Source organism: Scyliorhinus canicula, chromosome 4, assembly GCF_902713615.1.
Source record: "Scyliorhinus canicula chromosome 4, sScyCan1.1, whole genome shotgun sequence".
In the NCBI taxonomy this organism is placed as follows: Eukaryota; Metazoa; Chordata; class Chondrichthyes; order Carcharhiniformes; family Scyliorhinidae; genus Scyliorhinus; species Scyliorhinus canicula.
In genome coordinates this window covers 225,557,907-225,582,290 of record NC_052149.1, presented here as the reverse complement: position 1 = coordinate 225,582,290, position 24,384 = coordinate 225,557,907, and the positions used below count along the sequence as shown (strand labels likewise).

Sequence of the window (24,384 nt, the reverse complement as noted above, 5' to 3'; positions counted from 1 at the left end):
TCTCACTGTGCTCTCATCATGTTCTCTTCAGTTTCTGCCAGAATTTCTAAGATGCTGTCTTATATACAGTGAATTAGTAACGCCATCTAGTGTTTGATTTCATAGTTTCAGGTGTTAATCCTTTACTACACTGTACTATACATATCATTACATCTGGTTATTACCACATTGCTATTTGTGGGATCCTGCTGTGTGAAAATTGGCTGCATTGTTTTCTAAATTACAATAGTGACATTTTAAACAAGTATTTAATTGACTGTAAAGTGCTTTGGGACATCCTGGGCCATGAAAAATGTCACATAAATGCAATTATTTGTTCTTTTTGCTGTTGAAGGGGTGGTGTTATATTCCCTTTGAACTATTTCACTGAATGGGCCTGCTCTGGTTGTTGATGATCTGTGCAATTCTTTTTCTTTTACACAATGTGGGTATCGCTGGCAAAGCCAGCATTTGCCGCCCAGTCCTAAGTTGCCTTGAAGTGAATTGGCTTGCTGGGTTATTTCAGGGGATGGTAAGAGTCAACCACAATGCTGTGGGTGTAGAATTACATGTTGGCCAGATCAGGTAAGGACATTTCCCACAAGTCTCTAAAGATTTGCGGTTAGATAATTTAGACAGTCTGAATTCTCCCACAGTGTACCCGAACAGGCGCCAGAGTTTGGCGACTAGGGGCTTTTCACAGTCATTTCACTGTTAATGTAAATCTAAGCCTACTTGTGACACTAATAATGACTATAATACTACTATTATATGAATGAGCCAGGTGGTGTTTTACAACATTCAGTAGCAGCTTCATGGCCACCATTGCCAGATCAGCTTTATATTAATTAAAATTAAATTCCACCAGCTGTTCCCCCTCCCCCACGTCAGCATTCTGCAGGGACCACTTCCTCCGTGTCAACCTGGTCCACTCCTCTATTGCGCCCAACCCTTCATCCCTTTCCCAGGGCACCTTCCCATGCAATCTCTGAAGTTGCAGCATCCGCCCCTTTACCTCCTCCTCATTGTTCAAGGATCCAAACTCTCCTCTCAGGTAAGCAGCATTTCATTTGTAACACCTTCATTTCATCTGCTGTATTTGCTGCTCCCAATGTGGTCTCCTCTGCTGTCTACGAAATGTAGGCTGGGTGGCCACTTTGCGGAACACCTTCACTCAGTCCGCAAGCATGACTCCAACCTTCCTGTCGCTTGTCATATCAACTCAGCACCTTGCTCTCATGTCCACATGTCTGTCCTCGGCCTGCTGCAATGTTCCAGTGAAACCCCACCCAAATGGTAAAATAACATCTCATTTCCTGGTTAGACATGTTACAGCCTCCTGCACTCAACATTGAGTTCAACAACATAGATAGTAAACTTCCTCCTCCATGTTAACCATCACCACCCAACCCCCTTTTCTTTGTAGTTTGTTGTTAATTATTTTTCAAGTCCTTAGCCTGTCCCAACACAACCCCACTCCTCCCCCACATGGCCACCTGTGGGGTATTCAGTTGCTCCCATTTATAGCATTCTGCGATCTCACCTTTTGTCCGTATTCCACAAGTCTTACAACACCAGGTTAAAGTCCAACAGGTTTGAATCGAATCATTAGCTTTTGGAGCGCATCCCCTTCATCAGGTCGACTTTAACGTGGTGTTGTAAGACTTCGTACTGTGCCCACCCCAGTCCAAAGCCAGCATCACCACATTATTTGTCCCGATTGGCACTCTTCATCCTTTAATGACCCCATTAACACTCCCCTTTATCTTATATTCAGGATAAATTAGTCAAGGGTATTTTCACAGTAACTTCATTGCAGTGTTAATGTAATCATACTTGTGACACTCGTAAAGATTGTTATTATTACATATCTTTTTCGCTGCTTGTCAGTGGTGGTGTAGGTACATCCATAGTGCTGGAGGGAGGGAGTTCCAGGATTTTTACCGCAACAGTAAAGGAATGGCGATGTATTTCCCAGTCAGGATGCTCAATGACTTGGAGGAGAATTTCCAAGTTATGGTGTTTCCATGTGTCGGCTGCCCTTGTCCTTCTCTATGGAAGCAGTCATGGGTTTGGAGATGTGTGGCTGTAGCATTCTTTCCCCACAGTTAGTGGATGGCGTGGAAAATGTCAACACTGATGCTAAGTTTGGGGAGGTAGAGGAAAAGGGGTTGAACAAATTTGGGAACAGCACAGATAAGTGTGAACTGTTTGTTCTTGTGGAGGGTAAATGTTGACATGGAGGAGATAGACTGAATGACCAATTTCCAGGCTGTATCTTCTATGCATTTCTACATAGTCACATGATTCTATCTGATGTAATTATTTGATATTTTCCCTCTGCTGTTTTGTGGTGAACAGGTCTGATTCCCTTTTACGTTGGACCGGTTTATGCAGCCTCCAAATATGGAGTGGTGGGATTCACTAAATCGATGGCTGTGAGTGTTAAATCGTATCGTCAATAATTGTTTCCTGTATAACTGGTGATGTGAGCGTGAATCCTATGTAAAATTATAAGAAATAGGGGCAGGGGTAGGCCGTATGGTGCCTCAATCCTTGTTCGCTATTCAATAAGATCATAGAAACAGAAACTAGGAGGAATAAGCCAATCAGCCCTTCGCGCCTACTCCGCCATTCAACATGATCCTGGCTGATCCTAGATCTCAATGCCAAAGATCCGCCTTCTCCCCGCATTCTCCCCGATTATTGAAACATAGAAACTAGGAGCAAGAGTGAGTCATAGTAGTCCAAATGCAGGCCATAGATCATAGCTCAACTATAAAAAAATAAATTTAGAGTACCCAATTATTTTTTCTTCCAATTAAGGGGCAATTCACCATGGCCAATCCACCTTCCGTGCACATCATTGGGTTTTGGGGGTGAGACCCATGCAGACACAGGGAGAATGTGCAAACTCCACATGGACAGTAACCCGGAGCCGGGATCAAACCCGGGTCCTCGGTGCCGTGAGGCAGCAGTGCTAACCACTGCACCACCATGCCGCCCCGATCATAGCTCAACTTTTACCTTGACTCAATTCCCCACCCAATCAATATATCCCTTAGTGCCCAAAAATCCATTGATCTCAGCCTTAAATATACTCTTTGACTCCACATCATCAGGGGAGAGAATGACAAAGATTCACAATCCTCTGAAGGAAAACATTTTTCCTCATCTCAGACTAAAATGGTGAACCCCTCATGCTGAGACTGTGATCCGAGATCTAGACTTCCAGCGAGAGGAAACCACCTCTCAGCATCTAAACTGTCAAGTCCTCAAAGTCTTGTATGGTTCAATGATCTCCCTTCTCATTCTTTTTCATTTTTTAACACCAAGAGGTAATGAAAAGACTTCTGAACCGTCAATATAATCTGAATTCGATACTGTGTAGTGTTGAGCTCCACACTATAGGAAGGACGTTAAACCTTTCCAGACTGAATCACAAAGTTTCACTAGAAATGTGTCTGATTTCATGAAATACTAAGAGAAAAAAAGACTGGGAAACGGGGGCTTTTTAGTTAGAACAATGCACAATGTGGCAGCAGGATGGCCCAGTGGTTTGCACTGCTGCCTCATAGCGCCAAGGATCTGGGTTTGATTCTGGCCTTGGGTGATTGTCTGTGTGGAGTTTGCAAGTTCTCCCCCTGTTTGCATGTAGGGTTTCTGTGGATTCACAAGCCCAAGGTCAGCCATGGTCGTACTGAATAGGAGAGCATTTGCTTGCTTACAAATGCCATAGTGGCTTAACCCTTCCCTATCTGTGTAATCTCTTCTGGTCCTGCATTCCTCATTTCTGTCCTTGTGAGCATCCCTGATTTTAATTTCCTCAGAAAATGTGTATTCTACTCGATCTCTCCTCATCCTAAGAATCAATCCAATGAATCTTCACTGCACCCCTTCAAGCAAGATTTCCTTATAATTATAAACAAAAGGGAAAATGTTGGAAAATCTCAGCAAGTCTGGCAGCATCTGTAGGGAGAGAAAAGAGCTAACGTTTTGAGTCCGATGACTCTTTGTCAAAGCTGATTCCTTATAATTATACTCTAACTCCCACTTGGAATAAAGGTTATCAGATCAATTGCCTTTCTAATAAGTTACTGTACCTCCAGGTAACTCTCTGTGAATCATGTGCAAGGACCCCCAAATCTTGACTTATACCAATCTCTCAGTGATAAAGGAAGACTCTCCTTTTCTATTCCTCCTATCAAAGTGAATAATTTCACAATTGTTTTGCACATTTTACTCATATCGGTCATAGAATCCCTATGTCGAAGTAATACAAGGCAGACACGGGAGCACTCTTTGATCAATCTTTATTGACATGTGCACACGGAGAGCAAACCAGTGGAGTACACTGCTTTACTCTACCTGAGTCCAGTGAAGCAGAAACGTTTATAGCCTGATTAATCAATAGAATTACACTTGCAGTCTACTCCTTCATTTGCATGTCACACACACCAATAATATCACATTTAATCTTTCATTCTAGGCCAATGAAAGGACAGTAATTCTAACCAATAGTAGTCAGGGCAACTGACCAATATAAGAGCAAGGTCTTTCCATCTTCCTCTTATGTAATCACTTCCCCATTGCCCTTGGCGGTTACGGTTATTTACAGAAAAGTGCATTCCTGAGAAGGCTACCTCCATGTCCTGTCTCCACAGACTTGTGTCCTTCACTAAGGAGCAGGATATTATGGATTTCATTCTAACTCCTGTCCCATGCTAAGGAACTGTATACTATGGATTCCACACCTCCAGTGCAGAAGGAGGCCATTTGGCCCATTGAGTCACAAAATATTACCGTGCAGAAGAGGCTCTTCTGCCCATCGAGTCTGCACCGATGCATGAAAGGCCCTGACCTTCCTGACACTTCAGAGAGTCGTGAATACCGCCCAGTCCATCACACAAACCTGCCTCCCATCCATGGACTCCATCTACACCTCTCGCTGCCTGGGGAAAGCGGGCAGCATAATCAAGGATCCCTCCCACCCGGCTTACTCACTTTTCCAACTTCTTCCATCGGGCAGGAGATACAGAAGTCTGAGTACACGCACGAACAGACTCAAAAACAGCTTCTTCCCCACTGTCACCAGACTCCTAAATGTCCCTCTTATTGACTGACCTCATTAACACGACACCCTGTATGCTTCATCCGTTGCCAGTGCTTATGTAGTTACATTGTATATCTTGTGTTGCCCTATTATGTATTTTCTTGAATTTTGTTTAATTCCCTTTTCTTCCATATACTGAATGATCTGTTGAGCTGCTTGCAGAAAAATACTTTTCACTGTACCTCGGTACACGTGACAATAAACAAATCCAATCCAATCCAATCCAACCCTGCCCACCTAATCCCACTTGCCAGCACTTGGCCCATAGCCTTGAATGTTATGACGTGCTGTTAGACTGTGGGAGGAAACCAGAGTACCCGGAGGAAACCCATGCAGGTACAGGGTGAATGTATAAACTCCACACAAACAGTGATCCATGGCCAGAATCGAACCCAGGTCCCTGGCTCTGTGGGGCAGCAGTGTTAACCACTTTGCCACCTGAAGTGTTGGGCACTGTGGATTCGTGAAGCAGACATATGCCACCAACACCGAAGATGGTTCAACACTATTTTATTAACTCTTAGAAAATGCTAGACATACTATAACTATGGGTTTACACGATGCTAGATTAACTAGAGACCTGTGCCTGTCCGAACCAGTTGAATCACTCAGCACGTGGTGAGAGTCTGTGCTGTATTTGGTAAGCTCTTGTGCTTCTGAGAGGCTGCATCCTGAATGAGCGGGGAAAAGTGATGCCCTTTGTCTTTATAGTGCCTGTGTTCTAACTGGTGTTTGGTTGCGGTGTTTGTGCATGTTGATTGGTCCTAGTGTATGTCCACCAGTGTGTGTGTCTGTACATGATATACTGGTGTATATTATGACACCACCGTGCTGCCCACCTTCCTTCCCAATTACTTACCTCTTCATATCCTTTTCAACTGTTTGCGGTGCTTCTCAGTTTACTTTCCCACCTAGTTTGGTATTGGGTTTATTGCAGTTGGTCCCCTCACGTAAGTGCATTGATGGAGGTTGTAAATAACTGTGCTCCAGTACTGATCCTTGTAGTATCTCATTGTATCATAGAATCATACAACTGTAGAAAATCATATGTAAAATGTCCATCCGATCACCGTTTCACAGGAATATTACCAAACAAAATTTGACACTCAGCCATTTACGGAGGTATTTTCATCAAACAGGAGGGTAGAGAGATAGAGATGGCCTCTTATCCTGAGACTCTGAGCACGGTTTAACGGCCGCATTGTGCTTGAGCGAGAGCACAATGCAGCTGTTAGATGGTGGGAGAGGCCAAAATCTCCCCATGCCCGGTGTTGGTCGGTTTGCAATCAAACCGGCCTGCTCCCATTGGCAAAATCAGGATCCCACCACAGTGTGGTGAAATACCAATAATCACCACTTCAGGCCAATCTCTAAGCAATTAACAGGAGCGATCCCCTACATAACAGCCTCCTGTGATCTACCTCCCCAGCAAGTGGTCACATGGGTGCCAATTAGCACACCTTTTTAAAAATGTGAAGCTGGTGGAATGTGTACCCGTTACTGGGCAACCCCAGCCCCTGCCTGTCTGCCCCACTGACCACAACTACAACCAGCTGTGGAGGCCTCTGGCCATGTGGCTGAAGACTATTGCTAATAGGGATGTGGTAGTATGACTAGAGGTACTACGGTACCTGGGAGTGTGAGCTACCATTGGTGGAGAAGGCTCGCTGCTCATTGGCCCAAGTGTTTGCATTTCATTGGTCAGAACATAAGGTAGCTCCGCCCAATGAGGCGGGGTATAAGAACCCGTGTTTCCCAGCAGCCGGCCTCTTTCTGTACTCGAGCTGCTGGGGAAACATCTTGTTGATTAAAGCTTTCAATTCGGATTACATCCTCGTTTCAGTAGTTATTGATTGCGCATCAATTTAATCAACAAGAGTTTAAAGGATGGAGCTCCGCATCCAGCCGGAGTGTCTACGATTCAGCCCCCACGCAGCTAACGCAGCAGCTACATTCAATCATTGGCTAGCTTGTTTTAATAGCTACCTCAGCACGACAGAAAACGTACCGACGAGGGAGCAGAAGCTACACATCCTCCATTCGTGCGTCAGCCCCGCCATCTACACGCTCATCGAGGACGCGTCCGACTATGACTCCGCCAAGGAACTGCTTAAAGGACACTTCATCCGACCAGTGAATCAAGTTTACGCTCGGCACTTGCTGGCTACGAGGCCCCTGATTTTTACCGTGCGCTCCTTGTACTGGGGAGGAACTGCGGCTGCCCGCATGTTTCTGCTGATGAGCACCGAACTGTTAATCCGAGACACCTTTGTTGCGGGTATGCAGTCCCCACAAATCCGCCATCTTGGATCGGCTCCGAGGACCCCGGAGCGAGTGACCACGCACCGCCCGATGACTACTCCGATCTTCTGCCACGACCACATCAGTCACCTTGGACCAGTCTTGACCCCGCACCCTCTCTACGGCGACGACGAATGTCCTGCTCAACGGGCACGAAACGCCGTGCCTGCTGGACTCCGGGAGCACGGAGAATTTCATACATCCTGACACGGTAAGATGCTGATCGCTTCCTGTCCATCCTGTCAATCAAAAAATCTCCTTGGCGGTAAATTCGACCGCGACGTGTGCTAGGCTCGGGCTGATCCAATTTAAGGTCGTTCACCGGGCCCATATGACGGTGGCTCGGATGAGCAAATTTTTCGGGATAGAGGACAAATGCGCTAGGTGCGCGGGAGGATCAGCGAACCATGTTCACATGTTTTGGGCATGCCCTAAGCTGAGGGGGTACTGGGAGGGATTTGCGGGGTCATGTCCCAGGTGCTAAAAACAAGGGTGGTGATGAGTCCAGGGGTGGCAATTTTTGGGGTTTCGGAAGACCCGGGCGTCCAGGGGGAGAAAGAGGCCGATGTGTTGGCCTTTGCTTCCCTGATAGCCCGGCGACGAATATTATTGGCGAGGAGGGACTCAAACCCCCAGAAGACTGAGTGGTGGCTTGCGGACATGTCGAGTTTCCTGGGGATGGAAAAAATTAAGTTCGCCTTGAGGGGATCTGTGCAGGGGTTCACCCGGAGGTGGCAACCATTTATTGACTTCTTTGCGGGAGAGTGAGCGTCAGCAGGGGGGTGGGGGGGGAGGGGGGGTAGAGTAGAGTAGGAGAGTAGGAAAATATGGCGGGTAGTACCGGTGGGAGGGGAGCGGGCTTGTGCAATATGTTACGATGGAAGTATTGAAAGTACGTGGATGTTTGCACATTTTTGCCTTTTTTGCTTTCTTTCTGATGATGTCTGTAACTGTTTATAAAGCCAAAAACTACCTCAATAAAATTGTTTATTAAAAAAAAAAATCTCCTTGGCCTCTGGCTCCTATTCGGTTGAGATCAAGGAGTATTGTATCGCGAACCTCACAGTCCAGGGGAGGGAGTTTAAAAATTACAGACTCTCTGTCCTCCCCCACCTCTGTGCGGCCGCACTCCTGGGGTTAGATTTCCAGTGTAACCTCTAGAGCCTAACATTTAAATTTGGTGGCCCTATACCGCCCCCTTCACTGTCTGCAGCCTCGCGACCTTCAAAGTCGATCCCTTGTCCCTGTTTGCAAACCTCACACCGGACTGCAAACCTGTCACCACCAGGAGCAGACGATACAGTGCCCAGGACCGGGTCTTCATCAGGTCCGAATTCCAGTGGCTTCTGAAGGAAGGGTCATCGAGGCTATTAACAGCCCCTGGCGAGCACAAGTTCTGGTGGTAAAACCGGGGAGAAGAATAGGATGGTCATAGACTGCAGTCAGATCATCAACAGGTTTACGCAGCTGGACGCGTACCCTCTCCCCCGTATATCTGACCTGGTCAACAGGGTCGCACAGTACAAGGTCTTCTCCATGGTAGACCTGAAGTCTGCATACCACCAGCTCCCCATCCGCGCGTGCGATCGCAAGTACACTGCGTTCGAGGCGGACGGGCGGCTCTACCACTTTTAAGGGTTCCCTTTGGTGTCACAAACAGGGTCTCGGTCTTCCAACGAGGAGATGGACCGAATGGTCGACCGATAGGGTTTACGGGCAACCTTCCCGTATCTCGATAATGTCACCATCTGCGGCCACAATCAGCAGGACCACAACACCAACCTCCGCAAAGTCCTCTAAACCGCAAAACTCCTGAATTTGACCTATAACAAAGAAAAATGCGTGTTCAGCATCGACTGCCTAGCCTTCCTCGGCTACGTAGTGCGAAATGGAGTGATAGGCCCCGACCCGGAAGTGGGTCCCCAACTACGCCGACAAAGCCCGTCCCATCACATAAACTACCACTTTCCCCTGTCGACGGAGGTCCGCCAGGCGTTCAGCCGCATCAAAGTGAATATCGCAAAGGCCACGATGCATGCCATCGACGAGTCCCTCCCCTTCCAGGTCGAGAATGACGTGTCTGACGTAGCTCTGGCAGCCACCCTTAACCAAGCGGGCAGGCCCGTGGCCTTCTTCTCGCGCACCTTCCATGCTTCCGAAATCCGCCACTCCTCGGTCGAGAAGGAAGCACAGGCCGTAGTAGAAGCTGTGCGACATTGGAGGCATTACCTGGCTGGCAGGACGTTTACCCTCCTCACCGACCAATGGTCGGTGGCCTTCAGGTTCGACAATGCACAGAGGGGCAAGATAAAAAACAATAAGATCTTGCGGTGGAGAATCGATTTATCCACCTACAGCTGTGACATATTGTATCGCCCTGGGAAGCTAAATGAGCCTCAAGATGCCCTGTCCCACGGCACCTGTGCCAACGCACAAGTGGACCGCCTCCGGGCCCTTCACGAGGACCTCTGCCACCCGGGGGTCACCCGCTTCTTTCATTTTTGAAGACCCGCAACCTGCCCTACTCTATCGAGGAGGTCAGGACAGTCACCAGAAACTGCCACATCTATGCGAAGTGCAAGCCGCACTTCTACCGCCCCAAAAAAGCGCATCTGATAAAGGCTTCCCGTCCCTTTGAACGCCTCAGGATGGACTTCAAAGGTCCCCTCCCCTCTACCAACTGCAACACATACTTCCTCAACGTGATTGACGAGTACTCCCGTTGCCCGTTCGCCATCCCCTGCCCCGACATGACCACACCCACCATCATAAAAGTCCTCCACAGCATTTTCTCCCAGTTCGGATTCCCCGCCTACATACACAGTGATAGAGTGTCCTCCTTCATGAGCGACGAACTGCATCAATTCCTGCTCAGCAAGGGCATTGCCTCAAGCAGGACGACCAGTTATAACCCCCGGGGTAACGGACAGTCGAGAGGGAGAACGGTATGGTCTGGAAAACACTTCTACTGGCCCTACAGTCCAGAAATCGCCCAGTCTCCCGCTGGCAGGGGGTCCTCCCAGACGCCTTCCACTCCATTTGGTCTCTACTCTGCACTTCTACTAATCAAACTCCCCACGAACGTCTTCTTGTCTTCCCCAGGATGTCTTCCTCAGGGACCCTGCTCCCGACTTGGCTGGCAGTTCCCAGGCCCGTCCTGCTCCGGAAGCACGTGCGTGCGCACAAATCGGACCCATTGGTCGAGAGGGTCCAGCTGCTCCATGCTAACCCGCAATATGTGTATGTGGAGTACCCCGACGGCCGACAAGACACGGTCTCTCTATGGGACCTGGTGCCCGCCGGATCCCCTCCATCCCCCTCGTCACCAGCCCCACCCACCCCCCCACAGGCTATGGCGGGACCCCCCCAACCGCAACTGCACCCTGCAGGCGCCCCCCTCCCTGGCCCGCCAACCCCCTCACTTGGGCCGCCTGGAGGACTAGACGCCCCCCCCCCCCCCCCCAGCCCGGCCCTCACCAGCGCCGTCTAGGGGTGTTGAAACCTCCACAACATCTCCGCCGAAGCTCCGTCGGTCGCAGAGGATGTCCGAGGCCCCTGATCGTCTAATCGAGTCGATGTGAACTGTTAATGGATTTTTTTTCTGACTCTGTAAATATTTACGGGCCAGTGCGCCATGTTTATAACACAATTCCTGACTCTGTACACAGTTACGGGCCAGTGGGCAGCCGCCGTTCGAGAGAGAAGTATCGTCCCATATCACTTGTCATACTACCAGTAATTATCCCACCCGCACTGGACTACCAGTCATGGCTGGACGTCCGAGCAGTCTTCCTCCGCACCGCCCCCCCCAGTTCCTTTCTCAACGAGGGGTGAATGTGGTAATATGACTAGAGGTACTACGGTACCTGGGAGTGTGAGCTACCATTGGTGGAGAAGGCTCGCTGCTCATTGGCCCAAGTGTATGGTCGGTACGCAAGGTAGCTCCGCCCAGTGAGGCGGGGTATAAGAACCCATGTTTCCCAGCAGCCGGCCTCTTTCTGTACTCGAGCTGCTGGGGAAACATCTTGTTGATTAAAGCCTTCAATTCGGACTACATCCTCGTTTCAGTAGTTATTGATTGCGCATCAAGGGAATTGGCAATCGTAGTTAATGAGGACTTCATAGCTCCCAAGTGGATCCCCATGAGTAGGCCTGCCATGTAACATGTGGGAGTTATTGCTGAGCATTCCAATCGGACCGTGACGCCTGGACACCATGTCAGAGCACTGCATGAAGCAACATCATGGACGCAGTGGCAACATCTGACACCCAGTGGCTGGACCCCAGCACCGGGGACATTCCGCCACCAGAGGATGGGTGTGTGCACCGGGAGGGGGAGGGGACCAGCGCCCAGTCCAGATAAGTTCCGTGCAAGTAACTGGGGTACTGGGTGTGCGGTCTGGTGACCAGGGGCACCCATAGTGCGTGGGGCATGTTGGATGGCAGAGGATGTGGGGGGAGGGGGGGTGGGTTGTGGAGGGAGAAGGGAGCAATGGGGGAATGGAGGTCCTGGGGTGGAAGACACCGCTGGTTGTCAGTCTCAAACTCTCTCTAATTCCTCACAGATAATGCACGGGGTGGATGAGACTGCCCTAGTGGTGCTGAGGTGGCAGATGCCAGAGAAGGCGGCAGCAGCAGCGTCAACAGAGGCTCGAGGTGGCGGTCCATATGCATGCCCCACCCAACACCCTGAGGACCCGGCCGCCCATCAGGCCGGTAGAGACCCAGAGGGAGAGGCTGGCGACGGCCCACGGTGTACAGGTGTCGCTTGTCTTTCGAACAGATGACGGACAGCATGGGCCACAGGAGTCTCTACCTCACCAAGGGGACAGTGCGACACCTATGCCATGTCCTCGCAGACTTGGCACCACGTAGAGGAAGAGGATACCCGCGCGACGGTCACCGCAGCATTGAATTTCTATACCTCAGGATCATTCCAGGGCTCGAGCGGGGAACTGTGTGGCATCTCACAACCTACAGCCCACAAGTCCATCTGTGAGGTCACGGATGCCCTGTTTGCCCAGGCAGTGAACTATATAAACTTTGACATGGCCCTGGCCCAACAAGATGCCGGGGCAGCAGGGTTCTCCGCCAATGAAGGGATGTCCAGGGAGTAATGAGACGGCACGACAGCTACATCCTGGGACAGTTGGACATCCCCAGCCTCTTCAAAGACCACCCCAGCCCAGTTGGCTCTTTGGGGAAAATGGTTACCCACTGAGGACCTGTCTAATGACACTGGTGCAGAGGCCGGTGACTGATGCAGAGACCCGATACAACGAGGCCCATGCAGTCGCCCGGGCTGTCATGAGCAGTCCATCAGGCTTCTCAGAATGCAGTTCCAACGTCTCGAACGCTCTATGGCGCACTCCCAGATGGTCGCCTGCTTTGTGGTGGTCTGCTGTGCCCTTCCACAATGTGGCACAGCAGTGGGGGTGATGAGGTGGAGGGGAAGAATATGTAGCCACCACGGAGGACAAGGAGGCGTCGGACCAAGAGGGGCCTACTCTCAATTGTGGTCACTATCACCAAAGTGCTCACCTACCTCCAAATTTGACACCTGTCCTGGTTCATTACCCAGTACCAAATCCAATACGGCCTCGCCTCTCGTTGGCCTATCTACATACTGCTTCAGGAAACCCTCCTGCACACATTGGAAAAAAACAGACCCATCTAAAGTACTCGAACTATAGCGTTTCCAGTCAATATTTGGAAAGTTAAAGTCCCCCATAACAACTACCCTGTTACTTTCACTCCTATCCAGAATCATCTTTGCAATCCTTTCCTCTACAGCTCTGGAACTTTTCGGAGGCCTATAGAAAAGCCCTAACAGGGTGACCTCCTTTTCTGTTTCTTAACTCAGCCCATACTACCTCAGTATTTGAGTCCTCATCAAATGGCCTCTCAGCCACCGTAATACTGTCCTTGACTAACAATGCCACCCCTCCCCCTCTCTCACCACCTTCCCTGAGCTTACTGAAATATCTAAACCCCGGCACCTGCAACAACCATTCCTCGCCCTGCTCTATCCATGTCTCCGAAATGGCCACAACATCGAAGTCCCAGGTACCAACCCATGCCGCAAGCTCACCAACCTTATTCCGGATGCTCCTGGCATTGAAGTAGACGCACTTTAAACCACCTTCCTTCCTGCCGGTACACTCCTGCAACTTTGAAACCTTACTCATGACCTCCCTACTCTCAACGTCTTATGTACTGGAGCTACAATTCAGGTTCCCAATCCCCTGCTGACTAGTTTAAACCCTCCGAAGAGCATTAGCAAACCCCCTTCTCATCCTTCTAAACTCTAATGAATACAGTCGAATCAATCTCTCCTCATCGGACAGTCCCGCCAATCCTGGTATCTGCCGTGTGAAGCTCTGTGACACTGTCTGTCAAATATATCCTTTCTGAGGTAGGGAAACCAAAACTGCACGCAATCCTCCAGGTGTCGTCTCACCAATGCTCAGTATAACTGCAGTAAGACATCCCTACTTCTGAACTCAAACTCTTGCAATGAAGGGAAACATACCGTTTGCTTTCCTAATTCTTTGCTGCACCCCCCCCCCCCCCCCCCACAACTTCCACTGACTGGCGTACAAGGACATCAGACCTCTTTGTTCATCCACACTTCCCAATATATCACCAGTTAAATAATACTCTTCCATAGAATCCTATAGTGCAGGAGGAGGCCATTCGGCCCATCAAGTCTGCACTGATGCTCCAAAAGAGCATCCTACTGAGGCCCACTCCAGATCCCTGTTCATGTAACTCCTCGCATTGATCATGGCTAATCCACCTAACCTTCGCATCATTGGATTGTGGTAGGAAACTGGAGCATCCAGAGGAAACCCATACAGACACTGGGAGAATGTGAAAACTCCACACTGACATTCACCCAAGTGAATCTGGGTCACTGGCGCTATGAGGGAGCAGTGCTGGTCATCATGCTGCCTTCCTTTCTTTCGCAGCAAAGAGTATGCATTCCCGTTTAGTCACGTTGTGCTGCATCTGCCCTGTGTTTGCCCACTCACTCAACCTGTTTAAATCATCTGAAGACTCTTATGATCACAGTTCCACCCAGTTCTGAGTGGTCAGCACACTTGGAACTTCCACATTGCTTCCCTCATCCAGGTAATTTATATAACAGCTGAGGCCAAGTACTGATCCTTGAGGTACACCATGAGTCACTCCCTGAAACTCGGAAAAAGACACATTTATTCCCACTCCCTGTTTCCTGTCTGTCATCCAATTCTCGATCCATTACCCCCGACCCCATGTGCTTTAATTTTACCCACTAACCTCTTCTGAAGGACCTCCAATGCAAGTATATCTTTCTTTAACTATGGAGGTCACAACTGCACACAGAGGGTGAAATTTGATGAGGGTGACAGTGGCCCCACCCACCTGTTGGAGAACCAATGGGAGCCTGGCGTTGCTCCTCTCCAGAAAACCCGACACAATTATGTGGTAATCAGGCACTTACCAGGGCAGCACTGGGCCTCTCACTTGACTAAGCAAGCAGTGGCCATTGCCGATATGAGAGTCAGGCCTGCTGGAGAGATTGGCGATGGATCCCTAGATAGGGTGAGTGTGGGCAGGAGGGGATCGCAGGGTGAACTGGGAAGAGGGCCGGAGTAACGTCAAGAGGGTGGCACTTACAGCTGGCCACCCTTCCTGATGCTGGGTCCCTAAAATGCATCAAAATGAAGGATTGCTGGACTGCACCCTCAGAAGGCGAGTACTCTGCCCATCACTGGTTGAATAGCGACAATAGAATTTGCAGATTTTACAGTGCAGAAGGAGGCCATTTGGCCCATTGGTCTGTACCAACCCACTGAAAGAACACTCTACTGAAGCCCATGCGTCCACCCTATCCTCGTAACCCAGTAATTCCACCTAACCTTTTGGACACTAAGCGGCAATTTAGCATGGCCAACCCACCTGAGCTGCACATCGTTGGACTGTGGGAGGAAACCGGAGCACACGGAGGAAAGCCAAGCAGACAAGAGGAGAAAGTGCAAACTCCACACAGACGGTCGCCTGAGGCCGGAATTGAACCGGGGTCCCTGGCACTCTGAGGCAGCAGTGCTAACCACTGTGTCATCGTGCCATCAATGGTAGAATGAGTCCAGTAAGTAGTTACCCAAGGGCTTCAATTGTCTTCGGGCAGCAGGGATGTTCCCAGGCTGCCTGCCTGACTGGAGGGGTGAGGAAGGCAGCGGGACCCTATCCCGCACTCTCCCACCTAACTACCAGTCCCCAGCATGTTTAGCAGCCTCTTCAGTCTGTCATTTTCTACTATCCTTTTTAAGTCTGCACCAAGTACGAGTTTATATTTCAACAGGAAAATTTCAATCTTTTGAAATAGTTAAATGACAAACTGAAATTCAGGAAAACTATTACAAAGAGATAAGAGAAAACAGTTTCACAAAGACATTGGGCATCATTCAGCCTCCACATTGTACCTGGGGCTGATCTCGGCACCGTGGGTGAATAGCGGGAAAGACCAGAATCGAGATTTGCGCTGGTCGGAAAACATTTTGCCATTTACCCGGCCCACTCCTGATGGTGAGAAGGTCAGTAAGCCTAATTTGCATTCATTTCAATCTCATTAACAAGATTGAAGTCGAATGCAGCAGAGGTCACCCAACTCCCCAGCGAGAAGTCACGTGGGCGTCATTTCGTGCTCCTTTTTCAAAATGTGAATCTCATGCAGTGGCTGCTGAGGGGAGGTGAGTAGCAGCTCAAGGGCACCAAAACTGCTGTCCCAGTGTTCAGGGGGGTTGGGTTGTTCGGGGGGGGGGGGACTGGAAGGATTCAAAGCGTGCCCTTTATAACAAGAAGGTGTTTCCCCACTCTCTGAATGTTCAGATCACGTGTGACCGCCGCCTCCTGATCATGCATGTGTGCATGGTATCCTGGGAACTCACCCCTGGGGCACTCAGAGGACACTGGTGTCTTCGAGGACCATCCCAGGATAAGGGGTTGCTTTATGGGGGACTAGAGATACCCGCTGAGGTCATGGCAGTGAATCATAGAATTTACAGTGCAGTGCGGAGGTCTGAGTCCGAGGCAGAGAGCCGCTACAATGAGGCCTTGATGCCACCATTGTTTCATTGAGTGGTGCATTGGGCTGCCCAAAATGCTGTTCCAATGCCTGGATCGCTCTGGTCCAGCCCTACAGTACACCCCCAGAAGGTCTCTTGCTTTGTGGTGGTCTGCTGTACCCTCCACAATCTGGCAGAGCAGTGGGACATCATGCTGTAGGAGGAGGACAAGGAGGCGGAGGGACATGAAGCCTCATCTGAGGAGGAGGAGGGACTGGAGGATGAGACCGAGGAGGAGCCGGAGGATGGAGGATTGCTGGCGCCAAGGATCTGATATCCTGGGAGGACCAGTGAGGCCATCGTCCACAGATTCCCCTAATATGAGTTCCTGTCAGTTAAACACCCCTGACCCCCCCCCAATCACACCACCCCCTTCCCGACCACCCTGTTCTCCCCTCCAATTGTCTGTGTAACATCACTCCAGGGTGATGGGCCTGTGTTGGCCCGGTCAGGCGGTCACTATACAAGACCGGAAGGTGATGACCACTGGCTGTGAGGAAAGCTCTGGTGCTCCTCAGGATCTGGTTAAGTCTGACTCCTGTCTTTCTGCCCCCAGAGGGCTCACAACCATCCTCATGACCGCGTTTGCATCGGGGGCTTTTGATCTTGGACCACTGTGCCGGGAGGGGCTGGGGTCGCAGGGGTTGGTGTGCGGGCAGGCCCGCTGTGAAGACTATAGTGACAGAGGCTTCAGATGTATGAGGTGTGACATGTTTTAACAGTGAACATGTCACTGTGACAGATTTCTATTCCCCCCGAGCTACAACAGTGATCTCACCAGTGCCACTTATGCTCCTCACTCTTCTTGCTCTTCTGTGGTCATAGAATTGTAGAACCCCTCATCGACTGGGGTTCTCAGACACGGTCATCACAGACTGAGCCAAGCCTTGGACATCACCACTCAAGATGCGGAAGTTGTGCTCGAGGTTTTCAACTGCGGTTGCCACTCTTGCAGTGTTGGCCTGGGTGCCACACATTGCTGCCACAATCGCTGCAACTGAACTCCTCCAATCTGCCTTGCAGACGCTGGCATCCAATCTGGAATATCACAGCATCTGGCTGAGGTCCAGTTGTGTCCTGGGATCCAGCAGACCGCCGACTGTTGTTGGATGTTCCTGCCTCCACCTGAAGGCTTCAGCCACTGTGTTTGTGCCAACCAAAGAGTGGACCTGAAGCCTGTTCGCTAATGTTGCCTACTGAGGTTGTGTCTCTGCACTGGTAGAAGGTGCGGGTGATCGCTGTGATGCATTGCTCGTGTTCTCCTCAGAGCTCCTCAATGAGGTGTTCTCTTGGGTGGCGGGGGGAAGATATGACTACAGATTGTCCAGCCTCATCTGATGGTGATCTGGCAAAACAATGGTAAGTGAAAGATAAGGATAATTTTTTGGGGCATCGATAACTCACATGAGACAAGTCATTTGGATGAAGAGGCAGCGGGTCCTCGCCTCTGTGGCACAGGCCAACCTTGCTGTCTCTCTTTGGGCAATCCCATAATCTCCAGGGCCTGTTCCTGATTGGGATGAAGACTCAAATCTCTGGGAATCCTCCCTCTTTGCCCTTTTCATCTTATCAAGCCATCTTCTCCTGCGAGGACAAAGAGAGAGAGCATTGTGAGCTGCACGCTTGATGGGTCAGGCGATGTGTGGGTACCTCAGATGGACATGAAAGGTTGTATTGGTGGGTGACAGGGGTGCTGAGGAACAAGCGCAAAGATCGGATGTTGGGAGGGTGTGAGGTCTCCGCCAGTGATTTGGCGGGGTGGGGGGGGTGGTGGGAAGTTGAGGGGTGTCAGGCAGAACTGATGCCAGGAGAGGGGTAATTTACCCTTCCAGCTTATTGGAGGTAGTTTGTCTTCTGTCCTCCTGGTCATGCTGCCCGCGCACTGCAGCTGCCACAGGTGGTATTGCTCTCCCTGCTGCTGGTTCTCCTATCTCCTCGGGGGTATAGGATGCCCTGCGCCTCATCCATGGCATCAGGAAGCCTGGCCATGTCTCCAAAGCGAGGATCAGGTCTCTGCGCTGCCATCCTCGTTTCGTGACTGGGAGTGAGTGCTGAGGGGGCGCTTAACAGCAGTTCCCTCTTGTTAGTGATGAACAGCTGAGATGTGAGTCGAACGAATCAGACGCCGAGGGAGTCAGGCAAGGCGAGATTCACGTGTGGGCCCGTTTTTTGCACCAAGTGCGAGTGAATACAGGCCGCGATCACATCATTGCTGCCGATGGTAAACACCCCGCCAAACCTGCCCAAAATGACACTTGGAAATTGTTTGGATGAATCGTGCCCATTGTGTAAAATACAAGCAAATAGTTTTTAAAAATTGCATTAAAATACCTTCCCTCTCCTATCTTCCTGTGGAAGAAATGATTGATATGTCACAGCTGTCATTCTCACCCTCCACCAACGCAGATACGCGCACTTGGGTGGGAAACGTTAGCGACCAGGCTTCTGGGGCACAACCTCGTGGGCACCACACAGCTGCTCGTGCACATCAGAGGGAGACAGGAACCCCCAGGCGAGACAGCAGTCAGAGGTGTGCTGGATCCCAGGACCCACCTGGGTCCCAGCTTGATGCTGAGCCTTTGGTACAGGGTTACCCGGGGCTGATGGATACGACAGGGTGTGGCTGGGACATTCAGAAGATGTCAGCAACACTTCAGCAGGTCCATAGCCGATTGGAGGAATCCCAGAGGTCACGGCTGCACGAGATGTCGCCGACAATGCGTGGTATCGAGGCCAAAACTGCAAAAGGGGCTGATTTAGCACAGTGGGCTAAACAGCTGGCTTATAATGCAGAACTATGCCAGCAGCGCGGGTTCAATTCCCATACCGGCCTCCCCGAACAGGTGCCGGAATGTGCCGATTAGGGGCTTTTCACAGTAACTTCATTGAAGCCTACTCGTGACATTAAGTGATTATTATTATTAAAAAGTGGCAACCACAGTGGAGAACCTGGTGCACAACGTCAGCACCATTAGTGAGGGTGTCCATAGCGTGTCGACCATGGCTGAGGGTCTTGGCAGAATTTCTGACTCGCTGGGGGATGTAACCCAGTACCAGACTGACCTAGATGAGGTGCTGTGGGACATGTCCCGCTCTCAGATGGGAATGTCTGACGAGCTGCGGAGCTTGTCCCAGTCCCAGGTGGGCACTGTCAAGGCACTGTAAAGCATATCTTAGTCACTGAGGAGCATCGCCGAGGGTGTCGACACGATGGCGCAGACCATGGGAGCCGCCAGAGCTAGCAGAGCCTGATGACTCCGGCCTGAGGGCACCGAGCAGGAGGGGGAGCGTTGGGTGCCATTCCGGACCCATCCCATGGAGTGGGGATTGTGGCCTTCAGTTCCACCCCTCTGATGAGTCCTTGTCTCGATGCCAGCACACGGGACAGGATGGCACAGCTGTGAATGTGTCATCGACAAGTGCGCTTGGGCCTCTGGCCCCAGAAGATGCTCACCAGGGGCATCAAAGGCCACGGGATGAGGGAAGCAGCTGGCTGCCTCAACCTCAGATGTGCATCTGGGGAGACACCTAGATATAATGGTAGAACTAGGAAGGCCAAGCATGTCACTGATCACTGAGGGCATCAGGGGGAGGGGGCAGACTGCGAGGGGATTGGGGGTTGGTAGCGAGACCCCAGACCCTGTACCCCGGACACATACTCATGATGTCACCTGGACCAGGCACTGGTCCCCTCCCTGTTGCACTGACCCACCCTCCGGTCGTGTACATGTCCTTGGAGCTGTGTTCCATCCCCTGGGTGTTCGGTTGTTGACTGCTGCATTTGTGGTGTTGCCTCCCGCAATTTTCAGGCAGGATCCAGGCATCATGGTCTGATTGGAATGCTAGGCAATAACTCCCACATGCTACATGGCCCACCCCCCACGGGAATCCACTTGGATTGTGTCAAGTGCTCACTTAACCATGATTACCAATTTCTCATGAGCACAGGCATACATCCTGAAGCCTCAGCGGTAGGTGGGGATTATGGGTGGTTGGAGGGCATACGGGCAGGGGCCAGGGTTGCTCCTGTAATAGGTACCACGATCCAGGGGTTGAAATGGTGGTGACACTACTTGTGACAATAAAGATTATTAACAATAAAAATTCTTAATATTTCCAAGTTGGCTGGTGACACAAAACTAGATAGGAATGTGAATTGTAAAGAGGATGCAATGATGCTTCAAGGGAACGTAGACAGGCCACGTGAATGAGCGAGAACATGGCCGATGGAATTAAATGTGAAGTCCCTTTTGGTAGGAAAAAGTGAAACGCAGAATATTTTTAAATGGTGAGGGATTGGTAAGTGTCGATGTCCAAAGGGAGCTGGGTGTCACCGAAGCTAACGTACAAGTGCAGCAAGCAATTAGCAAGGCAAATGGTCGGTTGGCCTTGATTGCAAGAGGATTTGAGTGCAAGGGTGAAGATGTCTTGCTACAGTTGCATAGAACCTTGGAGAGACAACACCTGGAGTATTGTGGACAGTTTAGGTCTCCTTACCAAAAGAAGGGTATACTTGCAAGAGTGGGAGTGCAACGAAAGTTCACCAAACTGATTCCTGGGATTGTCCTATGAGGAGAGAGTGAGGAGACTATGCCTGTATTCCGGGGCTGGGGAAGAGAGAGAGAGAGGGGGGGGGGGGGGGGGGGTGGGAAGAACCAGGAACACAGTCTCAGAATAAGAGATAGTCCATTTGGGACTGAGGTGAGGAACAATTTCTTCCCGCAGGGGTTGTGAATCTTTTGCATTCTCTACCTCAGAGGGCTGTGGAAGCTTAATTATTGAGTACCTTCAGACAGAGATCGGTAGATCTCTCAATAGTAAAGACATGAATGAATATGGGGATAGTGCAAACAAATAGTTGCAAGGTAGAAGATCAGCCATGATCTAACTGAATGTTGGAACAGGCTTGATGGGATGAATGGCCTGCTCCTGCTCCTGTATCCTATAATAATTGGGCCCCAAACTCCACACAGACTGGGGTCTGAGATCTTCTGAGTGGAATGTCAAAAAAAATCTATTAATATCAGAGTTTGTAACATTAAAGAATTTCTGCTTTCAGGTGACCTGCTTTGAGAATCATGGAGTTCGATTACACGTGCTGTGTCCTGGTTTTACTGACACTGCACTTTGCGCACGACTGCGATCAGTGAGGACTCCAGAAAAGAAGGAGAAGTTAGAGGCGATGATCAACAAACTTGGAGTTCTGAAGTGAGTATAACAGTCAGAAAGGGGTCAGGGATTAGTTAGGATGACCACAGTTCAGTGTTTGTGGCGAGGTGGTGGTGGGTGGTGCAGTGTAATTGTCACTGGACTAGTACCCCGGAGACGCAGGGTAATGCTCTGAGGACCCAGGTTCGAATCCCACCTTGGCAGGAAGTGAAATTTGAATTCAATAAAAAATCTGCAATTAAAAGTCTAATGATGACCATGAAGCCATTGTGAAAAAACACATCTGATTCACTAATGTCCCTTCATGGAAGGGAATCTGCCTGTCATCCTTACCTGGTCTGGGCCTACAGGTGACTCTTGACTGCCCCCTGAATTGGCAGAGCAAACCACTCAGTTCAAGGACAATTAAGGATGGGCAGTAAATGCTGGGCGGCGGGATTCTGTCTTCCTGCTGATTGTCAATGGGATTCCCATTGTAACCTCCCCTCGCCATCATGCAACCCACTGGCAAAATGGAAGCGCGACACCAGAGAATTCCGGCCGACATATTTGATTGGAATTATCTCCTGACTGACATTTTGGATAATGTGAGAGCGGCTGAGCTAAAGCCCCAGAAATATCCAAAGTGGCGAACTGCTTTCACCCTCCCGGATAAAACAAATTGAATGAATGTTAAGAAATCCCATCTGATTTTCCTTTAAGGACTGCTGATATCGCTGAAGGATTCCTGCGGCTGGCCACGGATCAGACCAGGACTGGGGCTTTGTTGAAGGCGTTTGAAGAATCCAAGTTTGAATATGAGGCTGAACCATCTGGTCTTCTCCCAGCAACTCAGTAATCTGCTCAGTGATCAAACGAATGTGAGCAGCGGGTCACCGAGAACAATGAAGAAATGTTCAAAAGCAGTTGGAAATAAAATAATTTACCCTTTAATGCCGGTGTTGGTAGTTTTGCTATTTTCATTTTGTGTTGGTTATCCAATTAAACTTCAAAATATTAGCAGGCAGTGGCGAGGGAAATTGGGAGGGTGAGAGATGATAGGGGCACGATGGTATCAGAGCCAAAGGAGGTGAATGGGGTCTTTGAGGCATTTTACTGGAGATTGTATGATTCAGAGGCTCCGGTGGGGGATGAAGGGATGAGGCTGTATTTGGATGGGGTTTAGTATCTGAAGGCTGAGGAGGTGAAGGTGCAGAGATTGGCGATCCTGTTTGGGCTGAGCTCGGTAATGGATTGTGTGGGATTGATGCAGATGGGCAAGGCCCCAGGTTCGGATGGGTTCCCAGTCGAATTCGATGAGAAGTTCAGGTTGCAATTGGGGCCCATCCTAGTGGAGGTATATAATGAGTCAATCCTGAGGAGGAGGGGGGGGGGGGGGTAGCAACCCCACCCCACTCTGTCTCAGGCTTCGATATCGCTCATTGTAAAGAAGCACAAGGTTCAGGAGCGGTGTGGATCGTACCGCCCGATCTCGGTGTTGAATGTCGATGCGGAGTTGTTGGCGAAAGTGCTGGCGATGCGGATAGAGGATTGTGTGCCAGAGGTGATGGGCGAGTGTCAGACTGGGGTGAAGGGGTGGCTGTTGTTGGCGTATGTACGGAGGTTACTTAATGTTATAATGATGCTCTTGGTGGGCCGAGAAATGGAAGTGGTGTGGAAATGAAAGCGAGAAGGTTTTTGACAGGGTCGAGTGGGTGTATTTGGTCGAGGTATTGGGGCGGTTTGGGATTGGGCAGGGGTTTGAGGATTGTGTTCGGTTGCTGTATAAGGCACCTAAGGCGAGTGTTCGGATGAACGAGGTCAGCTCGGATTATTTTGGGTTACACCGGGGGACAAGGTTCACTCTTTCACTGTTCTTTGGCTTGGGTGATTGAGCTGCTGGCAATGGTGCTTAGGGGTTTGAGGGAGTGGAATGGTATTGAGTGGGGATGGAGGGAGGGGGGGTTGTGCATCGAGTTTCTTTGTGCACAGATGATCGCCTGCTGTATATTTCAAATCCAGCTGGGGAATTTGATAGGATCTTGGGGATTTTGGGGGAGGTTGGCCTATTTCTGGGCTTAATATGGGGAAAAATATGAGGTATACCTGATTAATGCATGAGGAGAGGAGGTTGGGTGAATTGCCACTTCAGTTGGTGGGGTGAACTTTCGCTCCCTTGGGATGCAGGTGACACGGAGTTGGGCCCAGCTGTGAAAGTTGAACTTGGTACGGTTGGTGGAAACAATGAAGCCGGCATTTAAGAAGTGGGATATGGTGCCATTGCCATTGGCAGGTCAGGTCCAGATGGTAAAGATGACGATGTTGCTGAAATATTTGTCTGTTTCAGAACATCCCAATTATTGTGCCCAACTCCTATTCTCGGAAGGTTAATGGGATGATCTTGAGGTTTGTGTGGGCAGGGAAGGCTCCGCGGGTTAGAAAGGTGTTTTTGGAGAGGTGGCAATGGGGCGGGTGTTACCATTACCGAGCTTGTTGATCTATTGGGCAGCTAATATTCAAAGTTTAGGAAATGGGCAGTGGAGGAGCGGTCGGTTTGGGGCAGATGGAGGTGGCCTCATGTAAGGGGCCAGCCTTAGGGCACCGCTGTTGCCCCCTTCCGTTCTCACTGGTCACCGACTCCATGAGCCCTGGTGGTGTCAGCACTGAGGGTTTGGAACCAGTGCTAACAGCACATTGGATTGGAAGACATGTCTTTGTTTGGCGCCGATTCAA

The 24,384-nt window shown here is 50.2% G+C and overlaps 1 protein-coding gene across 1 annotated transcript in view; it reads left to right on the top strand.

Annotated features, from left to right (window-relative positions):
- Nucleotides 1-22,605, top strand: part of LOC119965411 (15-hydroxyprostaglandin dehydrogenase [NAD(+)]-like) — a 38,125-nt gene extending 15,520 nt beyond the window's left edge. The window contains exons 5-7 of the mRNA XM_038796163.1: nt 2,341-2,417; nt 21,563-21,711; nt 22,375-22,605. Coding sequence (XP_038652091.1) covers nt 2,341-2,417; nt 21,563-21,711; nt 22,375-22,510 — 362 coding nt within the window. The 3' untranslated portion in view covers nt 22,511-22,605. The remainder of the gene's footprint in view (nt 1-2,340; nt 2,418-21,562; nt 21,712-22,374) is intronic.
- The last annotated feature ends 1,779 nt before the right edge of the window (nt 22,606-24,384 follow it).